This window comes from Passer montanus, unplaced genomic scaffold (genome assembly GCF_014805655.1).
Source record: "Passer montanus isolate IOZ18808 unplaced genomic scaffold, ASM1480565v1 scaffold148, whole genome shotgun sequence".
Classification (NCBI taxonomy): domain Eukaryota; kingdom Metazoa; phylum Chordata; class Aves; order Passeriformes; family Passeridae; genus Passer; species Passer montanus.
The window spans coordinates 207,679-234,472 of NW_024361829.1; the positions used below are offsets into that span (position 1 = coordinate 207,679).

Sequence of the window (26,794 nt, forward strand, 5' to 3'; positions counted from 1 at the left end):
ACACTGTGCTGTCCCAGTGCAGCCTGTCTCTGGTTGCAGCAGCAATTTCTCTCAGCTGTCAGCAAAGTTGTTGCAGTTGAGGGGGGATTGTCCTGCTCTGCCCTGGGCTGGGACAGCCTCACTTCAAGTCTGGAGGCAGTTTTGGGCACCACAATATAAAAAAGATTAAAAGTTATTAGAGAGTATCCAAAAGAGGGACATGAAGATGGGGAAGGGTCTGGAGGGGCACACGAGGAGCAGCTGAGGGCACTTGGTCTGTTCAGCTGGAGCAGAGGGGGCTGAGGGCAGAGCTCAGCGGGGCTGCAGCTCCTCCCCAGGGGACAGCTCCGATCTCTGGGACAGGGACAGGACCCAGGGAACGGCTGGAGCTGGGCCAGGGGGATTTGGGATGGAGATCAGGGAAAGGTTCTGCCCCCAGAGGAGCTGGCACTGACCAGGCCCCCCAGGGAATGGTCCCAGCCCCGAGGCTGCCAGAGCTCCAGGAGCCTTTGGAGAGCGCTGCCAGGGGTGCCCAGGGTGGGGTTGTTGGGGTGGCTGTGCAGGGCCAGGGGTGGGACTCAATGATTCTTGGGGGACCAGCTCAGGCTATTCTGTGGTTGCCTTGTTGAAGCTCTTACTGGCAGAGCAACAGGGTAATGTCTCTCTCCTTCTCTGTGCTCATAGCCTGCATCCCAAGGCATGCCCAGTACTCTGGGAATGCAGGGTGGGAAGGAAGGGTCAGTGTTTGGCACAGCCGTGTTCACCAGCTGCCTGGTTTGAATAGAGGGTTGAACACTGCACCTGTGGCTGCTCTGAGACAGGGGCATCACAGGGCTCTTCCCACAGCTTGCAGGGTTGTTGAGGCAGCTTCAGCCTCCAAGTACCAAACCACCTGCCCTACTTTTTTTGCTGGTGGAGATGCTCTCAAATAATCTTGACTTTTCCAGATGACACCCTGCCATGTGGCTGGGGTGGTAATGCTCCAGCTGCACTCCAGGGACCAGGCTGGTCTTTCTCAGAGGCACCATCCTCAGGCAGCCACCACTGAGAGCAAACCAAGTGGCCAAAAGTGATGCTGCTGATGTGGAGGGTCTTGCACTGCGCAGGGCTGGACATGAGTGTGAGCATCCGATGCCCTCCCCAGCAGTCAGCATGCTGAATTAATGTGATGCCTTTAATTTTACAGGTGTGCAGGCAGGGCTCTCCCAAGAGCTTCCTACCAAGCTGGAGTGACTTCATGGAGATGGTCTTTGCATCTTAATGAAGACAGAAAACCTGATTATTCCACACAGAGTAAATGGATTACCCGGGATGCAGCAGGAGCTGTGTAAAACTGCAGCTGGTCGCAATCTTATGGGGAAATCCCATCTGATCCCACTCCAGTTCTCCAAAAGTCTCCTTGCTGACTCCTTTTCAGCCCTTCTGAAATTTCTGTCATCTCTAAGTTCCCCCTGGATTTGCTGCTACCTCTCCTAAGTTTCCATTCCATCCCAGGCCTCCCTCCTTTGCTCTGTGAGTCACTCAGGCATTCCCAAATGTAGCGTTGTGAGGAAGGATGCTTCACACAGAGCCCATCTAGCTGTGGCAGCAATAAATACTCCAGACATTAATTTCCATCAATGATTGCTCATCCTGCCTGTGTGATGGAATTACAGTGCAGTAAAAGCCTCCAGGACTGGGATTCTCCTTTACCTGTGCCCTTCTCTCCCCAAAGCAGTGAGAGGAGCTGTCTGAGCTGCCTAAACTCACCGAGATGTGTCAATGTATCCAGTGCTTTGAAAAATGAGCAGGTGCCTGGCTCCTCTGGCAGAAGTCCAGCTGCTGGTGTTCAGCTGCTGCAGGTCAGCAGCCAGCCTGGCCTCTTGTTTCTCATTTTGAGCCTGACACCAGTTTTGTGTCTCTCAGAGGCAGCCCTGGATATAAAAGTGTCACAGTGCTGTGGTTTTTCTGTGTATTCATCTCTCTGGAGCTGTCACAGCCAGGAGAGCCTGGCAACACAAGCACTTCCACTCAGGATGAGCAGCTTTGCACTGGGAAGGTATTTTCTCCTATTTATTCCTTTATCCTCAAGCAGTTGCTTGTACTGGTGCACATCATCCCTGTGCTATCCTGGCTGCTGCTCTTTCAGTGGGAGCTTGGTCTTGGAGCTGCGTCAGGGGAAGTTTAGGCTGGATATCAGGAAAAGGTTTTTCCCCAGAGGGTGCCCAGGCTCCCCAGGGAATGGTCACAGCCCTGAGGCTGCCAGAGCTCCAAGAGCATTTGGACCCAGGGGTGCACAGGGTGGCATTGTTGGGATGTCTGTGCAGGGCCAAGTGTTTGACTCAGTGATCCTTGGGGGTTCCTTCCAACTCAGGGCATTTCATGATTCTGTGATTTCTGGTGATGCTTCAGGATCATCCAGAAGCTGCATTTCCCCTCTCCCGTCCACCCACCCCCCTGCCCCCCCACCCCATTGCAGCAGGAGCTGCTGCAATGACACAGGACAGTGAGTGACACAGGACACAGCAGGGCTGCCACTCTCTTGGGAAACCCTCTGGTCAGTGCAGAGGTGCATTGGTGTGGCATGAATATGCCCCAGAGAGGAGCATGGCATGCCTTGAGTCTCCCTCCAGCTCTTCCTCCATGAATGAGGGACTTCACCAGCAATTTTCCTTCAATTGAAAGGATCAGAAGGGAGTTTTCCAGATGAATTAAACCTCCTAATTTTGTTTTAATTTTAATGGAGGTGAAAACAATTTAATAGAGAAAAAGGGAATGTGGTCACACCTCCATAACTTTCCCAGCATTCAATATTTGCAGAGAAATTCCCTTCATGGAAAGCAACACAGTGAGAAGTCCCTTGCATATCAATTTCCTCAAGGATCCATATGAGCAAACCTCACCTTGGCTTTCCTTTTTAGTTTTGTGTAAATGAGAAGAAAATCTCTCCAGCTCTGAGACACTGAGGTTCAGTCATTAATTTTCCATTTGAAGGTAATTGAGGTTCTCACAGCTGCTATGGCCCATTTTTCCATGCATGCCAAGCTTGGTGCCAACAGTGGTTTCCATCCCCTGCTTTATTTTTGCAGGGGAAGGACTGGAGAGATGGAGAGGATCAAGGAATGAGGGTGTTTAAATAAAGTAATTCTTCACAGGGAAAACAGCAACTCCGCAGGTTAAGTCCACTCTTGGGCAGTGAATGAGTGAAGAGAGAAAGAGAATCCAGATGTGGCCAGGAACATCCAGGACTTCAAAACATTATCAGGAACCATGGGGGAAAGGCAGGCCCAGCTGAGCTGCAGGGAGAAGACACTCCAGTCTCTGCATTTCTCTCTTCCCATTGAATTTTTAATTTATTTTTTTTTTCACTTTTTAAATTGTTTTTTACTGCTGCTGTGGAGAGACGCCATGCTAGGAAGCTGCCTCCACTTGTGCATTGCTGCTACCCAAAACAGATGCCTTGCCAATATGTCCCATCTTGAGATCCCTTCTTGGGCTTAGGGAATGTGAAACCAGCTCAGAGCTTCAAGTTAACCCATAAGTTACGGTGCAGGACAAACTGGGATGTGGAAGAACGTGCCAGGGATCCTCAGCTCTCACCCTGCCACAGCCATGAGAACACACAACCTGTAGACAGAGGCAATGAATGTACAACCCCCTCCCAGACTACATCTGCTCTAGGACTTTTTAAAAATAAATCTTAACTGAAAACATTAAATACTAAAAAGAGTTTTGAGGATTGAAAATACTCCTTGGAAATACTTTCATGATTTTGGTTCCAGGCCAAAACTTCACAGGTTTTCAACAACTCAAAGCTGGACACTTTGTCAATAAAGTATTGCTTGGGCTTTTGATTTTCCAGTGGGAAAGAAAAACAAGAAAGAAATAATTTATTAAGGAAGAAAACAGTAATCAATCCCAAAATGCAAAAAAATATATATTTGACTGAGTGTTTTTTATGAGCCCTGACTATTTTTTTCCTTTTATCGTATAGGAAAAAGATGATGGTGAAAAGAGAAACACCATTAAGCTGGCCATGGCATCAAAGGATATGATTGTATAACATTATATTGTACATGAATATTATTGAAGTACTGAAAAAGCTCCACTCCCTTGGGTAAAGGAAGTGGTGCAGAGCTTTTTAAAGTGCATCTCTTTGGAAACAGGATTGGCTATTGAGTAGAGCAGGGAGAGCCGGCAGAGCAGGGGGTATTAGGGACAGACACAGAGAACATCAGCTCAACTGCAAAGTCCCCATTAATAAAGGCTTATACATAAATACAGATGACAGGTATTGATTTTCCTTTGCAAGCTGAGTGCTTTGCCCTGGCTAATGAAATGCAGCCCCTTCCTTAAAGAGAGGTCACAGTGTGGTATACTCACGAAGATTTAACAGATGGGAATATAAATAATGCTCCTCTGAGGGAAATGCAGCTGATCTGCCCAGGTTGTACCTGCTGGAAATGTCTGTCCCAGCCTGAAAATAGGAATTCAGACAAAAGCATTTTGTGTTATGAGCAGTGCTGGCACACACTGATGTATGTAGGACTTTTGGTGGAATTTGTCAGTCTTCCCTAAAATCCAGAACGACTTTTATTTTGTCCTTCAAGCTTGAAATATTTTGCTGTGATATTTCTAAATTACATGATGTGGATCCCTCCCAGAAGACTGATTTGGATGGAAATTTACTTTTAAAAGGAATGAGAGCGAAGTGTCTTTACAAACAAAATGTGGGCCTGCTTGTAGATAAACCCAGATACTGATACGTGAAAGAAGCAATGGGTGGAACCATAAATTTAATAGGAATTCCACTAATTGATACAGACTGTTGCTTACCCAAGGCCATGCTAAATTCCTGGAGTTAGAGAAAAAGAACAGAGATACAAAGAAAAAGATGGGTGGGTCCACATTAGAAAGTAGGAATTCTATACATCTCAAGTACCTCAGGTAATGGGGAAGGAGAGAGGGAAATGTGACTGGGAAGTTAGGATAAACAGGAAGCTGCATCCTCTAGTAATTTGAGAGACCCCATGGGAAATGCCCCATGGCCTCTCCCTTTATTCAAATAAAGTTACAGAACTCCTCTGTCTCCTTTTTGAACATAACTGTCTGGTGTTTGTGGATTAATTTTCTTGCCACTTTCAAAGCCTTTTTTTTAGGTTAGGCTTGTTTTGCATTTTCTTGGACTCTCATCAGCTCTCATCCGCTGAGGAATTCCTAATCCAAGAACAGAGTAAGTGACAGGGAAGGGGGTAAAGAAACACTTTTACTTGACTGAGAAATTTAGTCTAATGCAAGGTGTCTTGGTTTGAAAGACAGGTGTCTTCCAAGGAAGGCGGGAACCTCCCTTGGAATAAAGAATATGACCCCCCTCCCTCTGCGTTATTGTAACTTTGAAATTAAGGGGCATTCAGGCAAAGCTATAGGAAAAGGAGTAAGAATTCTTTAGTAGTATGTATATGTATAACAAGGCAAACAAACAACAACAACCAAAAGAAATAACAAAACCAGGAAATCCAATAGTCTCTTCCTTGCTCATTGTATTTCCCTTGGTGCAGTTCCAGGCACAGCCAGTGGGGGCGCTGCTGGCTCCCGGCCGGGCAGGGCGGGTGCGATGATTCCTCCAATCCAGCAGGGGGCGCTGTGGCGCGGCTCAGGGCCCACACGGTAACGGCGGCTTGGCCAAGACGGGAAGGGGCGGAAAAAGGGCTTGCTTTACAAATGTCTTGGTTTTGAGACAGTTTTAGGAGGAAAATTCTCTGGAATGAACATCTTCTATACAGAAGGTAGGTTGTGGCATTCTCTCCCCAGCCAATACAAAAGGAATCTTGGAGGGAAGTGAAAAATCCTGTTTATTGAACAGAGCAGGGCACATGGAAAAAAATTGAATAGTGTTGAACCTCCTCGCTGCAGAGAAAGCTGGTGGATTCAGAGTTCTTTCTTTAGGTGACTTCCCTAGAGGTCCAGAACTGGGATGCGGTGTTCCACACTGCCCCGCCAGTCCGCAGTCAGGCTTGTGTTGGGGTTTTTCACAAACGAGACGGGACTGCTAGGATATGTTCCTTGAGCTTTATTGCTGTGAGAAACGACTGCTCACTTAAAAAATTTAAAGGGTTTATTAAACCTTAACAAAAATACAACAAAAGGACTAAATAAGGAAAAACAGGCCTGGGAGCTTCCCTTGTGGTTGCCTACCACATGGCTGGCTCATCTTCAAGATGGATGCTTTGCCTTTTATACTCCTGTGGGTTGCATCAGCCAACCCTGGCCCCTCCCGAAGTGTACCAGTCAGCTTTTCTTTGCCATTTATCGGTGGAGACTGCTTTCTTGCAACAAGCTTTTCCATTCCCAGCTGCCCCATGCAAGGGGCACATGTGCACACCTGCTTCTTACCTATCCTAGAAACCCAGGCTGTCTGGGAGGGGGGAAAGGGAATTATGGGGAGAGCAGAGGACATTTAAACTACAATAACAATACTGTACATCAATAAATCTTCTCTTACTATTCACACAATACTCATCCCTTAATTGTGAGAGCCAATAATCTCACATCTATAACAGCTGCAGCATCAGCCTCATTACATTGTTAAGACAATTGGAAGATGGCAAAAGCTCACGTCCTGCCAGCAGCAGCCAAAGATTTGTTACAGAGCATTTAAAAACTTTCTAGGCAATAGCATATTGCTAAACCTTACAGACAGTTGTTCTAGCCAATCACTAAAAGCACACATATACTTGCTTCACACAATGCTTGCTGGTCTGCTTTCTATTAACAATACACATTACTTCATTATTAAGCTAAAAACCTTCTACGATCTTGCTAAGCACATTTTTCAAATATGCTAAGCATATTTTTCTGCAGTCTTAAGGTCTATCTTAGCCAAGCCTAAAACTCAAGCTATTGTTTCATGTCCTTGCTTATTATACTATTGTAACTTTTCTACTTTCAGACTTTGCAGATGCAGCTGGCTCTAAGTTTTCTGTTCTTTCTGTTTCTAAGACCTGCTTTTACAGTTTTCTGGAAGTATTCTTACCTTTACTATTTCCCACAAGGCTCCCACCTATGGCCTGGTTTTCGGAGCTGAATCTGAAGAGTTCCAGAAGAAGCCACAGAAGTCACCGGAGGATTGCAGTATGCAGTCCAGGAAAATGTCTTGCCTCAGCTAACAAGGAGAAGCTAGCTAAAAGCAAAGAATGTAACTCCCTCTCTGCTGCAAGGCTGAGCACGGGAGAGTGTGAGAGCTTGAACACAAACTGTGCCCAGCTCCCTCCCTCTTCCAGACCTAGCTTAAAGTTACAGGACCCATTTCTGGGCATAAAGCAGATTATAAGGGAATGCAGTATTATCATAAAATCACCTCAAACAACAAACCTCCCAGGGGCAGCTGATCCCGGTGCCCCAGCAGGACCCTCGGAAGCAGCAAGATGGAACGGCAGGAATGAGCAAACATCCTGTAGACGAGATGTATCAGAAACTCTGCAGCTGGAGCTGGAACCGCGTGCGGAGTGTCCCAGGGCGTGCGGAGCTACAGCGCACCAAAAAGCCCGGAGCAGCGGCAAAGCAACGGAAGAGCTGGGCAGGGGCACCCCTGTTATAAATGAGAGAACGCTCCCGGCACTAAAGTGATTTCAGCATTTATTATAATAAAATAAAGGCCTAAAGCAAAGGGGCCCGCGGGCCGAGCAGGAGCGATCCCGTCGAGGATGCTGCGGCGCCGGCGCTGGATCTGCTTCGGCAGCGATGTCCCTGATGTTCCAGGTGGAGCGGCACAGGTTCAGTGGGTCAGAAGCCCCTTTTTACCCTGTTTTTGTCCCTTTGTATTGGCTTCTTTTTGGATCCTTCATTTGCATGAAGGTTTAAGGCGCTTGATTGGCCCTTACAGTTCTGTCCAGGCTGTCTCGTTTCCCTTGGGGAGTAATGCACTTTACTTAGGTCTAATACGGTACATTGAGTACCTTATTTCTTATAACTTTAACCCTTTTAACCCCTTTTACAACATAACAACCAAACTAACAGTACATGCTTAACAACTATCAACTATTTTACTACAGTTTCTAACCTATTTTTAACAGCCCGGTTCCCGAACATGGCAGAGAGAGGCTCCTGGGACGGGAAAGGGGCTCAGGGGTCCCGGGGTTTCCTCTGAGGCACTCCACCAGATGGCGAAGGGTCCTCTGGTGAGGTGACACGGGCGCTGCTCACGGTGCAAGAAAGACAGCAGGACCCCCGCAGTGGTAACAAATTCTCCCCACAACGACCGCAGCCTCTCTCCCCTCTGACTGCCGAGAGCACAGGATGCCTGGGGGCTGTGCCTAGCCCCTGTCTCCCCAGCCCAATTCTCGGTAACTTTGTCCTTCCGGTAGAAACTCCTCAGCCCCCGCAGTAAAGCCAGCTGCACTGCTGTCCCTTCTCCGTAGTTACTTCTTTTGTCTCTCTTAAGTACCAATCGTTATTGTTTCTTAGCAACAAAAATGGGAGATATTCCCCGAGAAAACAAAAGGAGGAAATTCTAAACCCCAACCCATTGTGTCTCTTCCCATGGCAGGGGTATGGAACTGTGTGGAACCTTTCAACCCAGTACCATTCTGGTATTCTAGGATTCTGTGACTTCCTCCTCCACCATTTGAATCCCAGGTATGTTTTTGACTTGTGCAGCTGGGCAACTCTAGACTGTGGCTTCTGTGGCCAAATTTGCCAAATCAGTGTGAGGCTGCACTACCTTATTGCAGCAAAAACTTGGAAAGCGGTGTCTGTCTTGTTTTCAGGAGCCCATGACACTGTTCATGCCCTGAGCATTGCAATGAGGAGAGCCACTGCCACTGCACCCTCTGTGCCCTGCGAGCACTGCCCGCACCCCTTCCTGCACCCCTTCCTGCAGTTCCAGCCCTGTGCTGCCTGTGAGCGACTGCTGAGGTGATAAACGCTGCCGCAGCTGCCTCCTGTGCCATTAAGATTCCTCTCACACTGAGCAATCGCTCTCTCCAAGCGCGGGGAGAGCCCAGCCGGGCCTTTCCCCGCAGTTGCTTTGCAGCTCTGCCCGCAGTGGTGCAGAGCTGCTGGCTCAGGCTCTGCCGGGGGAAGGTTGCAGAGAACAATGTGTGTTTCATTTCCAGTGGCACAGAGGATTATCCGCCTCTTGCTCATGGTTTGTTATACTACATCCAACCTTTATTTGTGCCGCATGCCCTGGGAAGAGATTTGTCCAGTGCCTTGCTCTATGCACCTTTGCCTCCAGAAGATTTTAGCCTACCCGCTAAACAGGCTCTCCAATTAACTGAAAACATTTACCTCTGAATCCAGTTTTTGCTTCCTTCCCAGACACATTTTACTTTCTCAAAGACTATGATCCTGAACAGAATCAGGGTCAGAGTTAAGGGTATTTCGAGGACGGCTCTGCTTTATTGGGCTGTAATAAGAGACAGCCCCTGAGTGACCTGCCCCTTGTTAGTGCAGTGCCATGGTTAGGGACAAGGGTTTAAACTTGTCCCAAACCGTGCGAGGGTGACTGAAATGTTTGAGGCTGGATTTTGAAGCCAGGGCACCCAGCTGCATCCTGCTCCTGCTCTGCTGCCCTCGCTGTGCCACTGCCGCTGTAGTTTGTCACAGGAGCAAGTCAAGAAGCAATAATTATCCTCCAGCAAGGACAGAAGGCCACAGAGCCTGCGGGGAAGGCACCTGCATGTCCTTCCCGCTTAGCACTGGGCTGTAATACGCTTTGGGAAGAGGAGCTGTGGTTGAAGCCGTGAGAAATTCCAGCTTAGTTTCCATGTGCCAAAGGCAGGGAGCCGGGGGAGCCTGAGGGGTGGGTGTTAGCAAGTGGCTGTGAAGTGCAGGGAGCTGGGACCAGCCATGAGAAATAGGAAAACGGTGCAAAAACAGCCCTGCAGCACCTGAGCAGCCCCTTAGCAGGGTCAGTGCCTTCCCCAGCTCCTGCTTGCTCCTTCCAGGCAGGAATAACCCATTTCCTACCCTCTTGCCAGGCATCCTGTGTGTCCCTAGGGTGCACCCGCAGCCTTAGTCCTACCCAGGGTGGCCCAGGAGAAGGGCAAGATCCCCCCCAATGGATAGTGGCAGACCCCTTCACCGTGGGTGATCTGGACATAGAGCCAGACACCTCTGCCACCTGAACACATCTCCCCACCATACAAGAGGCTTAATTTGCCTCGGAAAGAATCAGATGGATCTTGAAGGGGCTATTCCTGCTGAGGTTTAGAAGCAGATATGGCCATGATACATGGAAAGACTCTAAAACTCAAAGTGAGTTATAAAGTAGGTATGTATTTTCGGCTGGATGCATGTGGGATACCTCCACAAAGGAATGTGCACCTACTTGCTCTCAGCATTCTTTTTTATCCTCTAGAATGTTACATATACATTAGATTTTGCAGTACATTTATGCATATTCATTTCCTGGTTCCACCTTGTCCCACTTTGTTTGTTAATTATCTTATCAGACCATTGTGCCCTCATACTTGTCTCTGGTGGTTTTCTTGGGGATTCTTGAGGGTAGTCTTCATCAGAGTTGACCTTCTCACCCTGTCTCCTTGCCCATGCTTACTGATCCTTTGGTCACAATCCAAACCATGAGCTTGGTTGGATCTGGTTGGGGGGTCCAGAGGAGCCTTGTTATCACCTTGTAACTTTGTCCTGTTTTGATGAATATCATCCTTCCCTTATCACACATCCTTGCATTCTTTCATATTGCTTTTACATGTACACCCTGTCTTCCCTTTACAGGCAGTTAGCACAGTAAAATGCAGCAAATATTAAACAATATTTAATCTAAATATCTATTTCTAATCAATACCCCTCTAATTCCTAGCCCCATGTCTCACCCGGTGTGGTGGCTCGGGTGCTGGGAGAGCCCTGTGGCTGCCAACTGAACGTTCCCGGGAGCAGCAGGATGCTTCCAGGAACAGCTGCTCTTTGCAGGGATGGACAGCTCTGCATGGAGCACGGTGTCACTGTAGAGCAATTAGCTCCCGTTTATATCCGTTAGGTGTGTGATTAGTGTCTCATTAATGCAATTAGCACGGTGGCATTAGCAAAAGTATGTAATTGGCACCGAGGCAGCTGCAGCTCAGCTGCTGAGCACCACACGGTGCCTGTTTCAGGCTTTATCCGAGCTCAGTGAAAGGAGACAGCTCATAGTCCCCTCCCCAGGCACTGGACAGGCTGGTTTCTATGTGCAGCCCTGGCTGTGCACCCCCACCTGCTCCTTGCTTACTTTAGCTGCAATAGAAAGCAATTTCCCACCCTCCCTTCTTGCTTCAAACTCCCAGAGCTGTTTCAGGGAGCTGATGAGGGGTGTCCCAGCTGCTTCCCAGAGCTGCAGGATGCGGAGATGGGATTTATCCTTTTAGGAGATCAGAGGACCAAATCTCATTTTGGCTGGACACAGGTCCTTTTCTAAGCCTTGTATTCTCCTTGTGGCTGTCCATGTGGTCACTGCCAAGGTAGGATGAGGGTGGACATGGAAAGGAATCACATCTGCCCACTCCCAGCCATACCTTGGCCCCATCCCACCTTGGCAAGATATCAGCCCATGTCACAGCTTGGCTTTTGGAGTCTTGACAAACTCCTCCCCACATCACCAACACCGCTGGTATGATAGATGAATAATGTGATGACTGACTCTCACAATTAACAGACAAATATCATGTATGTATATTAAGTTTTTTAGATTTATAGTTATGTTATACCCCCTTGTGTTGTTATCAAGGGACAGCCTGGGTTTGGGATATTTGGGAGGGTGGGCTTGTCACTGTGGCAACACTTGACCTCCAATGAAGATTTAAGGAAGTGATCTCCACCACTGGACAGCGAAGAAGGAGTTGATGGACAGAACTTTGGGAGGGGTTAAAAGGTTAAAGGGTGAAACTTCCATTGTGTGGTTGAGCACATGGTGGGAAAAATCCTTTGCTGCCAGCACCATAATATTTTGTCTATTCAGTCTTCTGTTGTATTTTTGATAAGGTTTAATAAACCTTTCTAAATTTCTGAAAGTGAGGAGCATTTTCTCACAGTTGGCCTTTCAGGTTATCAGGGAAGGAGAAAGGCTGTGTGAGATGGGGACAGGCTATGGAGAGTCCATTTCCATCCAGCTCCACCAGAGGTGTCACCTTCCCAACTACCAGTGTGAAATTCCCAGCCCTTTTCTGGAAAGACAAAAGGTACTGGCCTCTTCTGACCAGCACATTCATAGGTGAGGGCTGAGCAGAGGAAGCTGTGGAACATCAAAGTTCCCTGGCAGCCCTCATTTCAGTGAGGATGTTTGGTTTTGGGAGAGCTTCTGACAATCCTGATTAACAACCTTTTCATCTATTCATACTGGTGATAAGCCATGGGAGCTCTGGGCCTTTGCAGCCCTATAATCAAGATGGTTTGAAAGAAGCAATTTTCTCCTCCTGCAGCCTGGTTGATTCTCTTTTAATTGTTTCCCATTTTGCATAGATTTCCCTTGTTTGCCATGGCACTGGCTCCACACGTCCTCCTCTCCAGCAGTGCTTGACTCATGCCTTGTTTTGCCAGGTTGGGATTTATGATGATTTGGGCTATGCCAGGGCCTTCAAAGCTCCCCACACGATTTAGGTGTACCATGCCTGAGTTGCAACTTCTATAGGAAAAAAATCTCTGGGGACTGGGCTAGGTTTTGTTCCTTGCTATCACATTGTGTGTGGGGGCACTGCTTTTGGAAAAAGAAATGGAAAAACATGGGTATTACACACAGGTGGGAAATTTAGCGGCAGGAAATGAATCTCCTTTGGAAAAAAACAAACCTAACCAAGCAGAATTAATTATTTAAGACTAAAGTTTTACCCTGGGGGTCAAAAGAGATGAATGAAGCCTTTGTAAGCTGATCTGAATTAAAATATGTGGGGTTTATCCCTTTTAAGGTTGGGTTTGTGTGCAAGGGCTAACAACAAGGTGAAAAGGACTTAGAACCCTCCTGACCAAAGAAACAAGGAAGCTAATGAAAGTTTTGCTAAGGAGCTGGGGACCACCATCAAGGTGGACTCAGTTATGCTGGGAGCACCAGATCCTGGGTGGAAGCAGTGGGACTGCTCCTGCAGTGGGTGAGATGCACTTTGATCCAGTCTGTGATTTATGTGTCAAACTTCAGTTCTGGCAATGGAAAGCCATTCTCCATTTTCCTCATACTCCAGGCCCTTGTCCTCCCTCTCCAGCTCTCCTGGAGCCCCTTTGGGCACCTGAAGGGGCTCTAAAGTCTCCCTAGAGCCTTCTTCAGATAAACAACTCCAGCTCTTCTTGCGTGTCTCCAGAGTAGAGAAGCATCTCTATGGCCTCCTCTGGAATCACTGCAGAAGGCTCCATGTCCTTTCTTTCTTGGGGTCTCCAAAGCTGGACACGGCATTCCCTGGATGGAAAGCACTCCCTGCATGCAAATGGGGCAGGACATTCCCCAGAGGGAAAAAAAGTCTATTTTATGTGCTTATTTATTATAACTCAATGTGCAGCCTCTAAACACACCTTAACCACTAATGCATTAAAATATAGCTCCTTTTAGCCACCCAAATAATTTTAATCAGAAACATGATACTCTGGCTTGGGTGGATGGAATGTCACTCAAACTCCAATCAAACTCCAATATTCTTGCCTATGATCCAAGGCTGTTCCTGAATATCTCATCCTATTTTCCTTTTGAACTAGCTGGCAGAGTCACACTGCTTTTTCCTGACTTGTACTAAGATCCTGCTTCTGTGCTTGTGTGTTTCATTCCTAGGCTGCAGTTTTCCCTGTTTGTGTTTCTCCAGCTCTCTGGCTCCTGCTGTGCCAATAATTGTTCCTCTGCTGTTGGGATTACTGGAAGTGCTTAACCCAGGGCTACCCTTTTTGCCCTGTATTTCACATCCCCACAGGATTCTTCAGAGCCACCAGCTCCTTGGGACTCTCCAGCTATCCCACTGCAGGAAGAGCCTCATCCACCCTCCAAGACCTCACCTGGCATGCCCACAGCTGCAAGCAGATGTCAGGAGACCCTACTGGTTGCAGCATCACTGGATCATCTGCTCTTCCAAAGGCTGGTTTCATCCCAAACAAAGCTGACATCCTTCTGGAAGGAGAGAGATGTTAATAGCTCCTGGCAGTCAGAGAAGATCCTTTGGGATTGAGCCAGGGGCTCTGACACCTCGTGTTTGGAGGTCAGCCACACTCAGCACACAAATCCCAAAGACGTTTTGCTGGCTGGACTTTGACAGCTATGTCACCAACACCATGTGCTGAGAAGGGCAGGCAGGGACAGGTCCTCGGTGATTTGCCTCTATGAAAAATGGGGAGGCAGAAAATGAAGCAGCCAAGGACCAGGAGAGGACATGGCCATCTGGATCTCAAGCATCTGCATTGGGCCCACTGTGTACTGAGCCTGTGGGTACCGTGCTGAGTGAGGGAAGTTGTGACCCTTCTCCTGCTGCACCCAAAATTAGGGTCTGGCAGGGCACCTGGATACATCAGCCAGCTGTCTGGAAGTGGAAGCTCAGAACAGACAGCAGTCCTTTTTGGTGGGGTTGGCTGGATCAGGGTGGGGTGGTGGGGACATTTCCTGGGGGCAGAAGGAGGCTCTGGGCTGCTGAAAGGGTCCCAAGCCCACCTCACACTGATGTCTCCTGAAACAGGTCTCAGACCTGGATGGAGGATGCTCTGGGGCTAGAGGATGCTCTGCAGCAGAGGTGCCTGTCAGGATGTTGCTCAGCCAGCAGAGCTCAGTATTTCCCAAAATCCATAGCAAATCTGTGCCTCAGTTTCCACAGTAAGCAGGAGGCTCAGAAACAGATTTCAGCAGCCTAAAGGTAACTTTACCATTGAAAATTTTGCCTGACAGGGAGGAGGGCAGGGCCGGGGATCTCAGCCATGGGGCTTGCAGAGGCTCTCCTGGGAGCAGGTGGTTGGAGACTGCAACTATTTCCAAGCAAACCTGGAAAACCTGGACAGTCCTTGGTGCACATCCCTCAGGATGAGGGCACCAGCTGGGAGGATGAACTCAGCTGTGGATGTGCACACGAATTCCTGGTTGTGGGATTAGCTCATCCCTGCTCTCTGCAGGTGCCAATTCAGCAGGCTGTGTGATCACACAACTCTGCTGCCTTCAGTACAGCCCAGGGGCTCCTCAAGTATTCTCTGTGTGGCTGAACAGATGAGCTCTCCTGTGGAATCACTTGTGTCTCTGATCTTTAGTTCTCCCCCAAACTGGAAAAATATGTCCCTTTGAAATTTTCATGAGGGTGGCAGAGCTGCCTGTCTCCTACCACCACCACATGTGTCTGAGAGCCATTTAACTGCGACTGTGGCGACAAATATCAGCGTGAGGCTCACACTGGAGAGAGCAGTGAAGGAGGGGGCATTGGAATTAAAGGATGAAATATTTATTTGGGAGTTTAGCAGTGCTTAAAGGACAGCATATCACAGATGAGAGTCGTCTTGGGGCAGACAGTGATGAAAGCCACAACTGAACCCACTGGGCTGTAAAGCAAGATTTCCTCTCCTTCCAACCTCCCATCCTTTCCAGAGTCCTTACCTGCCTGGGAAGTCACAGCAGGGTTCAATATCCAGGAATGGTCCAAAGATGTGGACCACCAGACAGATATGTGTTGTTTGAGGAAGGGGAATGACAGCCTCGCTTTGCTTTAATACCAGCCATAAACCTCTGATTTACATGCCATGGAACTGGGAGGTCCTGGCTCTGGCAGTGGGGATATTTGCACAGGGCAGCCTAGTTGGAAGGTAGAATGAAGGCACAGATCCTCCACAGGGAACCAGGATCACGAGCTTCCCTCTGCCTCCATTCAGGCTCTGCAGGGCAGGTTTTCTCCATTGCTGGCCCTTGGTTTGCTGGGGATATATCTCAGGGCACCCAAACTTTGGTCCCAGGTGGTAGGGCTGAGGGTGGGAAGTGACTCCAGGACTGTTGACAACCTTCATGGTGGGTTTAATGTATCAACCAAATAAACAAGCTAAATAAAAATCCATCTCACTGTGCTGGAGAAGCTCCTGTGCATCATCCCACTGGGATATCCCATAGCACCATGAGATCCCATCCTTGGAGTCCCATTTTGCTTTTCCCAGCCCTGAAAGGTACCAGGATAACATAAAGGGTTAACACAGGAAGATCCCAAGAGGCTCCAGCCTTGTCAAGAGCACTGGATTGGCAGGTCGTTAATCTCAGAGTTACTTGATAAGTTTAAATACAATCATGTAATCAGCAGGAACCCGTAATTATTATTTATGTGCATGGTGCTTACTAAATTACAGTGCTCTCCACGGCTCTGTGTGATGAACAAATTAATTCTGCAACAGAAGAGCTTGACCAGAAATCTGTTTGTGTCTGAATTTCACTTGTAAACATTGATGTATGAAATGAAAGTCAAGTTTCATTGGCCCTCCCTCCTGCTGTGAAGCACATTACATTTTTATTCTGTAAAATAAACCCTGGCAAGGGGGAAAACCTGGAGGACTTTCTCCAGCCCTGATGGTACTTGTCTGGAAAACCTGTGTGGGATTCTCTTGGATGAGATGGTGTAGATACCTTTGTGGAGAGTCCCCTCCATGCTCTGGGCACATGGAATTGGGGTAGAAAAGAGACAAAAAAGCTCTAGATCAGTGGGATGCTGAGCTCACTGCAGTGTGAGGATGATCCCATGGAAACTGGGGAGGGGCCATGCCAGGGTTGTCTTTTCAAAAGATAAACATGCTCCAAAAGTCCTTGTAAGAGGAATTGAAGTATTTTTAATCAAACAAGACTGAGAATACACACTCCAGCTACGGAAAGCAAAGTCACATCAGTTGGAGCAGACCACCAAGAGGAGAAGGGAAAAACAGTGATGTGAACACAGATGCTTCTGTTCGGGTTTCTTTCTTTGGTTTTTCAATTTCCAGCTTCTTTCCACCAAAAGACCTCACTTTAGAAAAATCCAAATTGAACATGTAGGACATCATTTTTTGGCAACATCACTTGCAGGGATGAGGAAAAAAGCTCCCTGGGGCATTTCCCCTTCTCCATTGCCAGCAGATCATTATTAGCTCCTGCCAAAGTACCCAACAGAGAAACCAAGACACAGAAGACACAAGTCTACTCCTTGTAGGGCACCAGCAGAAAGTGTCCATGGAGCTGGAAGCTGCCACTTTTCCCATTGCATAACTCCAGGGGTCTTTTCACACCCATATTTTGAAGAAGGGGCACTTTTGGGGACTGTTGGCAGCAGCTGAACCTGAACAAAGACTGAAATGTGCCCTATGTGCAGGGTATGGTCCTTGCTGTGGTCACTGTGTCATACTGGGAACTGTTGCTGTTCCCAGCAAATTATTGGAGTCAATGGGATATTTCCAGTTTTGCTGCACTGTAGACATGAAGGTAGAAAATCAGAATGGGAGGGAGGTGGGAGGAATTTGCTCTAAACTACTGGATTTCAGAAATGTTTGAAGAAAGACCCCAGAGGTTTTTCCCTATGCTTCTCTTTAAATAAAAAAGATTCAAGATTTTATTCCTTTCTGGTGGTATATCCTGAGGAAATCACAAAATACTGCAATTTCAAAGATGCTTAAATCTCCCCATGGCAGAAAACATTTATGCTGTTCTTTATAGTGGGAAAACTGAGGCACAGAAGTGTGAAGGGGCTCACACCAGACCCTGTATGGCCCCAGTACCAAAATCCCTCGAATGCAGAGGGCAGACAGCCCATAAACCTGCTGTAATCTGTCTTCTGCCTGGGCATCCCCAGACCTTGTATGGGACAAGGAAAAGGTGGCTCCAAAGAGGTCAAGGCAAATCCACTCTTCTGCTCAGCTGCTTTTGGTGACCACATGGAAGAGGGCAATGAGAGAGGGGGAACAAGGGGACAATCTGGAGTCCCCAGAATGGGGAGGGAGATAGGGAGGGAAGGGAAAGGAGGCTGCTGCTCCTCCAAGGCACTTAACCCCAGCGTGGGGATGGTTTGGTCCCATCCCCTGCACAAGAGCAAGGAGCAGCTTTGGCACTGGGCCCACCTGCCCAGGTAAAAGCAGGGCAAGGAGGAGGGGGCAGAGCCAGGGCCTGTCCCTGCAGTACCTGCCTTTGGGGACCTCAGCCACCACTCCACTGCAGGGCTCCCTCACCTTCCACCCTTTAAGCAGGGACAGAGTCAGCCTGAGGTCCAGGGCTTTGCAGAGACCTGTGGATCCATCTGGGCTGAACCAGAGAATTTAACTAATTCCTGTGCTTCCCTCCAGATCAAGCCAACTCTGTGTGGCTGTTCAGAGCCCCTAGGACCCATCCCCTTGGGAGGGGGAGTTACCTCCCCTCTCCCACCCCATTGCTTTACCCCACCTTTGGTGACAAGATGAGAAATGACCTAGTCAGACCAAGCAGCAGTTACAGGACACCAGGAGACACAGCAAAAGACAGGGGAAGGACTCAACCCTAATGCTACAAAAACACAGCCACATGAAGCAACAATCACTCCAGGGCTCTCTATCCATCCCCTTCCAGCACACAGGACTTTGGCTCCTCTAGAGGGTTCCCCCCACCACCAGCAACATTCTAGCATGTGCTCACTGGAAGGCTGACCCAGCTTCCCACGGAATTAGCCCCATAAACTGTCCCAGCAATGTCCTGGTTTCCTGTCACCTCAAAGCAGACAAGCCTGATAAGTCATGCCCAAACCCCGAGACATCATGCCCAGCAGAAAGCTGCTGCAACCTCTCCAGGTCCTTCTGGCTCTTTCTGCCACGCCAGCAGGTCACACAGCTGCCAGGGAGATGACAAAGCAGCACCTCAGCTGTCCTGTCCTCCAGGCCTGCCCAGCACGTGGGGCAGGAGCTGTGCAGGTGTCCCATGACCAAGCGAGTTCATGCTCTCCTTGTGGGGCCGGGGCCACCGGCAGGAGCTGGTCCTGTGCCGTGCCCCCTCCCAGGGGCTCCCCACAGTGGGGACGCCGGCTCCCGCTGCGGCCTCTCGCTCCCGGCTCAGACAGCCGTGGATTGCTTGATGCTGTGGAAGCTGACACGGGTCGGGGAGGTGGGGATGGACATGGCCCTCGCCACGCGGGCACGGATGGAGTGCTTGTCCTGCCACCGGTGCCACCGCTTCCGTACGGCCGATCGCACCTGTGTGAGGTCAGTCAGGGACATTTGGTCATCACACAGAGGCTGTTCAGAGGCACCAGCCATCCTCCTCCTCAGTCCTCCAGCCAAAAATGGATTAATGAGATGTGATTTGCTAACAAAACAGGTTCATGCAGGGTAAACTTTCCTGAGTCAGCAAAGGTGTGGGAGCATTTGGAGGAGGCAGAGGAAAGAGCTGCCCAAATATCTGGCCCCAGGATTCACTTCTACCCTCAGCTCCTTTGATTTCTGCTGTTTGTGTTTTGGGTCAGAGCCTGGGAGATATCCTCATCCATGTGCAACCCACATGTGTATGGGGCTCATCCTGGGGAAGGATTTCCCTGGGATGGGGAGGACCCTTGGCGCTGCTGCACCAAATCACACAGGTGCACCATGAGAGCATCTGTTCTTTGAGGTGGAGAGGAGGAGACAGACAGCAGCCTTTCTTGTCTGGGCAAAATCTGGGGCTGTAGATGTATCTGGGGCTGGAGGTGAAGCACCAACTCTGATCACCAAATACCTTCAGATGGGGAATTAGGGACCAGCACCCTCCAAGCCCTGTACAGCAGTGGAGCCTCATGCTGAACTTGTCTGCTTGCAAGGAAGGGTGTAGACCCCCCAAAAAAACCCCAGCCCACTGCGCTCACCTCACTGTTCAGGAAGCAGTAGAAGACAGAGACGAAGAAGCCCTGAAAGGAGACAAGCAGCAGAGTCACAGCAAACAGGTACCCCTGCACCAGGAGCTTTGGAACAGCTCTGGGGTTTGGGGATATCTGGTTTCAGAAGGGGCAGAAGCAGGATGAGGCATCAGCCAGGATGGGCTTCTCCACATCCCTTGGTGAGAGGACTGGGATGGAAGCCAGTGTGGAGGACCATTACCTGGAAAGACTCCAGAAAGGAGTTGAAGTAGATGAAGACTATCCTGGAGATCTCATCCTCCCCGGGGTTGACAAAGAACAGCATGTAGGTGATCCCCAGCAAGGGCAGCAGCACCAGTGTGGCCTTGACTGCTTTCCTAGGGAGAAAACAGGGACCTGAGCTCCTGGGCACAAGGACTCTGCCCATCCCACTCCCAGCACCAGCATGGCTTGGACTGGTCTGCTGGGACTTGAAAACCAGTGACTAGGGGAGGATAGAGCCAAGCTGGGCTGTTTTCCAGTGCAGTTCCCAAGGGACAAGGCTGCTTTGAGCACTGGGCCCTTGCTGTGCTTCTCCACCCAGAAAAGGGCCATGGAGAGCAGAGGCCTGACCTTGAGCTGGCATAGAATGATTGCTTGGCTGATCTACAGCTCAATTAAAAAGGAATTAAGGAGGGTATAATAATTCACAGCCTTCAACACAAGTTTGTGAAAACCTTAACTCAGGTAATTAATTTGATATTTTGATGAGATTACAAGTACAGTTTGTGAAAAGTCAGTGCTGCTACAGAGAGTGTGGGAAGGATTTGGGCTTGGCACCTCATTCCTTTGGATCAGGGGACAAGAACAATGCCAAGTCATCACCTTTTGCTTAAAAACCCTGTTAATGGACATATTCCAACAGTAGATAGTCATCCCTGGAGGGTCTGAGCTGGGCGGGGAGGGAATCTGGGACGTGTTTTGCATCTCAGATTTAGAGGAGAGAACAGTCCCTGACACAAATGGGCTGATGCCATGAAGGAGCTGGAGGGAACCAAGGATACGAGCTGGAAAACTACAGTACAGCACATTCACTGGTGTAGCTTTTTCAATAATAGAACCAGAATTTTTCCTTTCTCAGCTGAAAAAGCCACCCTCCACATCAAAAGGGGCTTCTCTTGACCTGGCACACAGTGAGATTCCCCAATTCCTGCCCACAAAATGATCCAGACATAGGCAATGATGAAGCCCAAAGTGTCTTCTATTCCAGGTACTCTGGGGAGCTGCTCTGACAATGCACCTCTTACTGCAAAATATTCCCCAACAGGCAAGGCGGGATCTTGCTGCCTTGTGCTGTGGGAGTACTGTCTTCTTCTTTACAAGGAGATGTTGGGGTGGCATCGATTCATCAGCTTCCTCAGCTTTTGCTTTTCTGTCAAGCAGTGATTTAATTCTCACCTCCATGCCAAGATTTGCAGCTCCCAGCCTGGAGAGCTCATCAGGTCCCACCAGAACAGGCTTTTGCAAAGAGACTCAAATCCCAAGAGTTCACTTCAAAGGCAGAAACAGCCATCCACACTCTGCATCACAAGGCTCTCCCTGGCCAGATTTAATGACCATGCGCCTCCAAACAGTATTTGAGATGCTCTTAGGTGTCTCTCCATGCTCCCATCCCCTTGCTACCTGGCTAATGGGGCTGTGCCCATCCCCAGTGATCATGAGAGGGCCCAGTTCCTAGGCTGGCTTCTGGAAGGGTCACTCATGCTCTTACCTGTACTGGATTGTCTCTGATGTGGTTGAAGCTCGGAGCTTAGTCATGAGGATTCGGACAATGTTGAATAGAAAGATGAAGTTGATCTGGGAGGAACAGGGTCACTGGTTAGTGTCTGCTCCCTCAGTATTTCCTCCCATTTCCTCTGCAAAGGTGGGGGAAGGGGGAGCCAGGGGAAATGGGAATGTTTCCTCTTGAACCTGATCTACTGCCTTCCATGCACCATGAGAGGATGTCTTCCTTTTCAAAAAACACTTGAATAATAAGATTTAGGAGTTTGGTCAGGAGATCAGGGCAGGGGGCATGCCAGGAGATTGCCAAGGAAGGACAAGTGCTAGAGAAATGGCTGAAGGTGAAAAAGCAGAGGGAGAGAAAGAATCTAAGGTAGAGAGTGGCTGCCATCACATCCAGGGTCTGCCTGGTCGCTCTCTTGGCTGCTGAATCGCTAATGAGGGAAGGGGAAGGAGTCTTTAGAGCTGAGCACAATTGACAGGAATTAGTAGTGGCCTGACTGCCTAACGGCTAAGAAATGGGAAACAGGATAAATTATTCCATAATGCCAATGATTTTTACTCCCTTGAGTTTTCTCAGCATTGGGCAAGGAGGAAGGAATAGTTTTGGGACTTTGTGCATGGCTTTCCCCCTGCAATCACAGGATGGACCCCCAGCTTGTGACCTGCCACCTCTGCTCTTCTTTGTCCACCCACAAAAGACAAAGCCCCATCCATGTGACCCTTGGATCAAACACAGCTACTCATCTGGGGACCAGAACAGAGAAATGGAATCAGGATCAGGTAGTGGAGTCAAGGATCCCAGGCTGCTGCAAATGCTTGGCAAAGCATCCACCCACACCCCAACAGTGCCATGGCAGGGATGGAGAGACCTAGTGATGCATGTTGGAGTCTGTTGATGGGACACCCCTGTCAGAGTGAGGTTTTCAGGCTCCTCCTGCAGCCCACCCCAAGCCCAAAATTGCTTAAAGAGCAGTTTGGGTGAGAGGCAGTGCTGCTGTGGGGCAGCAGAACAAGCCCCAGCAGAGTGAGGCTAAAGGAGGGGGCAATACCCTGTACAGAAGCAGCTGTGACCCACATGCACACAGAAGGACTCTATTTAGCACACAAAAGGTCACTTTGCTCTTACCAGAAGCACCAGGATCATGGGGCCTTGGTAAATGTAGTCAGTATAAACACCTGCTCGCTTCCCAAACCAGCACCTGCAAGGCAAGGACAAGCCTGACATGGGAGTGACCTGGATAGACTCCTGTCCTTGCACAGTCTCTGTGAGTCACTGTCTGTGAGGTGAAAGCACTAAAACTCAAACTGCTGCAGCCATTGTGAAATAGCTTCCCTTGGAACTCAGTAAAAGGAGGTGTGTGTGGGCATGTGGATGTGGGAGCTGGTTATTGCAGGACAAGCAGGGACACCCTCCTCACAAAGGAGGTGACTGTCCCCACTCTGTTCTGCATGGGGGCAGCTTCACCTTGCATCCTGGGGGCAGTTTTGGGCACAGCAATGTAAGAAAGATCTGAAGCCATTAGAGAGCTTCCAAAGGAGGGACATGAAGATGGGGAGCAGTCTGGAGGAGCCACATGAGTAGCAACTGAGGACAATTAGAATGTTCAGCTGGGGCAGAGGTGACTGAGTTTAGACTTCATCAAGGGCTGCAGCTCCTCCCTAGGGGCAGCCCCCATGTCCACCCCCATCTCTCCCTGTGACAGGGGTAGGACCCAAGGAAATGGCCTGAGGTTGTGTCACAGGGGAATGTGGGATTGGATATCAGGAAAAGTTCTTCCCCCAGAGGGTGCTTGGGCACTGAACAGGCTCCCCAGGAAATGGTTACAGCCCTGAGGCTGCCAGAGCTCCAGTAGCTTCTGGGCAATGCTCTCAGGGATGCACAGGGTGGGATTGTTGGGGTGTCTCTGCAGAGCCAGGACTCAGACTCAATGTTCCTTGTAGGTTCCTTCCAGCTCAGGATATTCCACGATTCTCCATAACCTCACACAGAGGTCTGGGCCAGCTCTGTCCTCAGCAAACCCTGCAGGAGCTCACTCAGGTGTATCCCTGTCCTGCGAGCACCTTGTCAGGGTTGTTCAATCAGTGCCTGTGTGAGCAGCACAGGACTTCTGCAGTCAGCAGGGAAAACTACCTCTGGAAAACAGAACAAGCTGCCATTCATCTCAACGGGCTCCTTTCGACTTCCCACTCTGGGATGAACTCTCAGGTACCTGTTAAGTCTTTCATCAGCAGGTGTTTGTGAAAATGGCTCAGGTGGGGGTAATTTAGATCTCTCCTGGTTAAATCCCAGCTCTCTTTAGCAAACCTATTGCAGGAAATCTGGTATAATATATTTTTCCCCCTTAAAAATCACATTTGCCTTTTGAGGAGAAACCAGCAGGGGCAGGGCTTGTGATGCAGAGATGTGAAAGATGGGATAAAAGAAAGAATGGAAGAACATTATCCTTTTTTTCCTCCCTGACAGAATTCCTGACACAACTGATCCCTGAGGATTTGGGATAGAAAGAACAGAGGATAAGAGCAATCAGGCTCACTTCTCATTGTCGTAGTAGAGCTTCCCAATGGCCCAGGCAACGATGATGGGAAAGGGGATACCTGCAGGGGAACACACAGGTGAGTCTCAGAGCTGCAAGGTCACCACAAAACCACACCATAACAGGGGTTTTCTCACACGCAAACCACACACAAACCACCCAGTGAGATGAGGTGCCCATGCAAATCCCATCCTCCTGCTCCTGGCACCCTTTTTGCAGCTCTTTGTGTAAAAGAACTGGAGCAGAGGCTGGAGGGGCATCACCCATCACTGAACCGCGGGTAGGGCAGGGTGAGGGGAGGCCTGGCACTCACACCAGCCGATGCAGATGAACATCCACTTGCGGAGCTTGTCCGTGGAGTACGTGAGCACGATGGCTGTGTGCAGGTAGCAACCCTCGCCGAACATCCAGAAAAAGTTGGTGACATGGAAGTAATTGTAGGCAGCAGTGACCAAGCGGCACCAAACCTGTCAGGAGATGTGGAGCCTGTCGAGCTCTGTGTCACAGTGGTGCAATCAACGCATGGAGCAGCACAGACCCCACAGAGCAATCAAACCCATGTTTCTCATACACATGGGGTGCCTGCCAGCCACCAGCCAGCCCTGTTTGTTCTCTGAAGTTGCTTTTGTAGCCACATCTTAGTGACTTCAAACTGAAAGAGAGCAGGCTTAGGGAAGAAATTCTTCCCTGGCAAGGTGGTGAGGCCCTGGAACAGGTTGCCCAGAGAAGCTGTGGCTGCTCCATCCCTGGAAGTGTCCAAGGCCAGGTTGGATGGGGCTTGGAGCAACCTGGGATAGTGAAGGTGTCCCATAGCAGGGGGATTGGAACTAAATGATCCTTAAGGTACCTTCAGACCCAAACCACTTTGTGTTTCTGTGATCTCCAGGGTCCTCACACCCCCTGACTGCTCAGGACTGGGCTCAGCCTGGAAGAGCTGCACCTACCACGTTGCTCTCATGCACCTCTGGGTTCATGGTGAGCTGCACCACGAACCACGTGGCGTTGCGTAGGATGAAGGCTGTGATCAGGTTCCAGTGGATGATGTTTCTCAGGCACCGGATGCTCCTGGAGAGAGGTGGAACAAGGCACCATCAGAGCAGGGGGACTGGGGACAGTGCTGTTTGTGGAGCTGAGTGTCTCTGTTGGGACCTCAAGGGTGACTTGCTGGGACCATGCCCTGGGTGAGGTGGGCAGGAAGAAGACCAGGAGGTAGAAGGCACCAAGGAGGGCCCTCTGCCTCTGTAACTAGATGCTTTTAAAAAGCAGCAAAAAACCCCCAACCCTGAGATAGGCAGGGTCCCTCCACCTGGAGGGCAATGGCAGAGTAGATGGCAAAGCACAGGAGCTGGGTCCATCCCTGCCTGAGATGGCCTTGCAGGAAAAGGGCAGCAGCTTTGTCACTCACCGCAGGCGCATGAAGAGGACAAAGGCCACGAGGAGAGCCCCCAGTGAAACACAGTGGCCCAGGTAGTTGATGATGACAGCGATGTGGTAGTGCAGCTTGCTCTTCTTCTGGGAGTGGGGGAGATGGACACAGGGTCAACAGCAGCCCTGGTACTAGCACAAACCCACTTCCTCCACCACATCACCTTTGGCAGCTGCACCTCCAATTCTGGGCCCTTTTTCAGGAAGCAATTGGAGCTCACCCTGGGACAGGACAGTGGGAATGGAAGGAGATGGGGCTCTTGTGGGAAGGAGAGGCACCAGCCTGGTTTCACATCCCACTTTTACCAGAGCAGTTCAATGCTTTGACATCCCAACCCCTCCTCTGGGGAAACCTTGCTGGAACTCAGTTGAGCTCACTGGAATCTTATCTCAGTTCATCCCCCATTGCCCTGGGGGCAACTGACAGGCTAGGATGAATTTGGGCACAAGAAAGTGTGAGTGATAATTGAATTAATTGATCACTTCTGCTGTTAGGCACTCATCCAATGGGTAAATAAGCAATTAAAGTGAGTGAAAAAACATTCCTGGCAAGAGATGTCAGCATGTTAAATACCAGAGTTGATATCAACTGCAAATGAAAAACTCGTATCTCTTCTCCTCTGCTTCAAGGCGGGGCTTGACCTACTCAGGGGCTTGATCCCCATTTTTGTATGTCTTTCAGCTTCCTAAATATCTCCTTTATTTCACTGCCAGCAGGGAAGGATGGGGTTTTCACTGATGGTCAGGAGGGAGCTGTAGGAAAGTGACAGGGTGATCTGTACCCAGAGCCCCTGGGGACCTCACCCTGCCAATCCTCTTGGATTTTTAATGGGGATGGAAACAGGCTTGGCTTTATTTCTGATGGGGAATAAAAATGCAAATCAAGAAGGGGTCATAATTGCCATGTGCAACATTATCACTGGAATACTGCTGCATGCTCAGCCCTCAGCTCCCATGGGCCATTCCTGGCCTGGATGCCTTTCAAAACTTCATCACTGTCTCTCACCCTCCTGCCAAGAGCCCAGGGACTCCCAAGCTCCTACCTCTTCACTGAGGATCTCCTGGCACTGGGAGTAGTTGACACGTGCTGCCCAGCTCCCGTTCGCAAGGCATTCCCTGTACCCATTATCTGAAAGAGAGGATGCCCATTCAAGGGTTAACAGAGCATGGGGATAGGCACAGGCATGTGACCTGACTGTCACTAATGCAGGGCATTGGCATCAGGCCAGGTCTGGCATCTTCTGCTTTGAAGGCAGCTCAGCTACTGCCTTGGTCACAACTGCAGAACCAAAATCCTTGGGATATTTCAGACCCGCTCAATGGCTTTGGGTCTGCACCAGCTCTGCCCTTGGCACTGGGGGGCCCCAACACCTCCTCATCACA

General features: G+C 49.5%; 1 protein-coding gene across 2 annotated transcripts in view; it reads right to left on the minus strand.

Annotated features, from left to right (window-relative positions):
- Positions 1 to 16,675: 16,675 nt before the first annotated feature.
- Positions 16,676 to 26,794, minus strand: part of LOC120498402 (corticotropin-releasing factor receptor 1) — a 29,639-nt gene continuing 19,520 nt past the window's right edge. The window contains exons 4-13 of one of the 2 annotated variants that reach the window (XM_039701063.1): positions 26,455 to 26,540; positions 25,392 to 25,498; positions 24,931 to 25,051; positions 24,300 to 24,453; positions 23,987 to 24,047; positions 22,579 to 22,651; positions 21,439 to 21,524; positions 19,930 to 20,065; positions 19,698 to 19,739; positions 16,676 to 19,053 (exon numbers count right to left, since the gene is read on the minus strand). In XM_039701063.1, the coding sequence (XP_039556997.1) occupies positions 18,913 to 19,053; positions 19,698 to 19,739; positions 19,930 to 20,065; positions 21,439 to 21,524; positions 22,579 to 22,651; positions 23,987 to 24,047; positions 24,300 to 24,453; positions 24,931 to 25,051; positions 25,392 to 25,498; positions 26,455 to 26,540 (1,007 nt within the window). In that variant the 3' untranslated portion in view covers positions 16,676 to 18,912. Of the gene's footprint in view, positions 19,054 to 19,697; positions 19,740 to 19,929; positions 20,066 to 21,438; positions 21,525 to 22,578; positions 22,652 to 23,986; positions 24,048 to 24,299; positions 24,454 to 24,930; positions 25,052 to 25,391; positions 25,499 to 25,575; positions 25,597 to 26,454; positions 26,541 to 26,794 lie in introns of those variants that run through there. The other variant, XM_039701064.1, reaches the window with a different exon arrangement.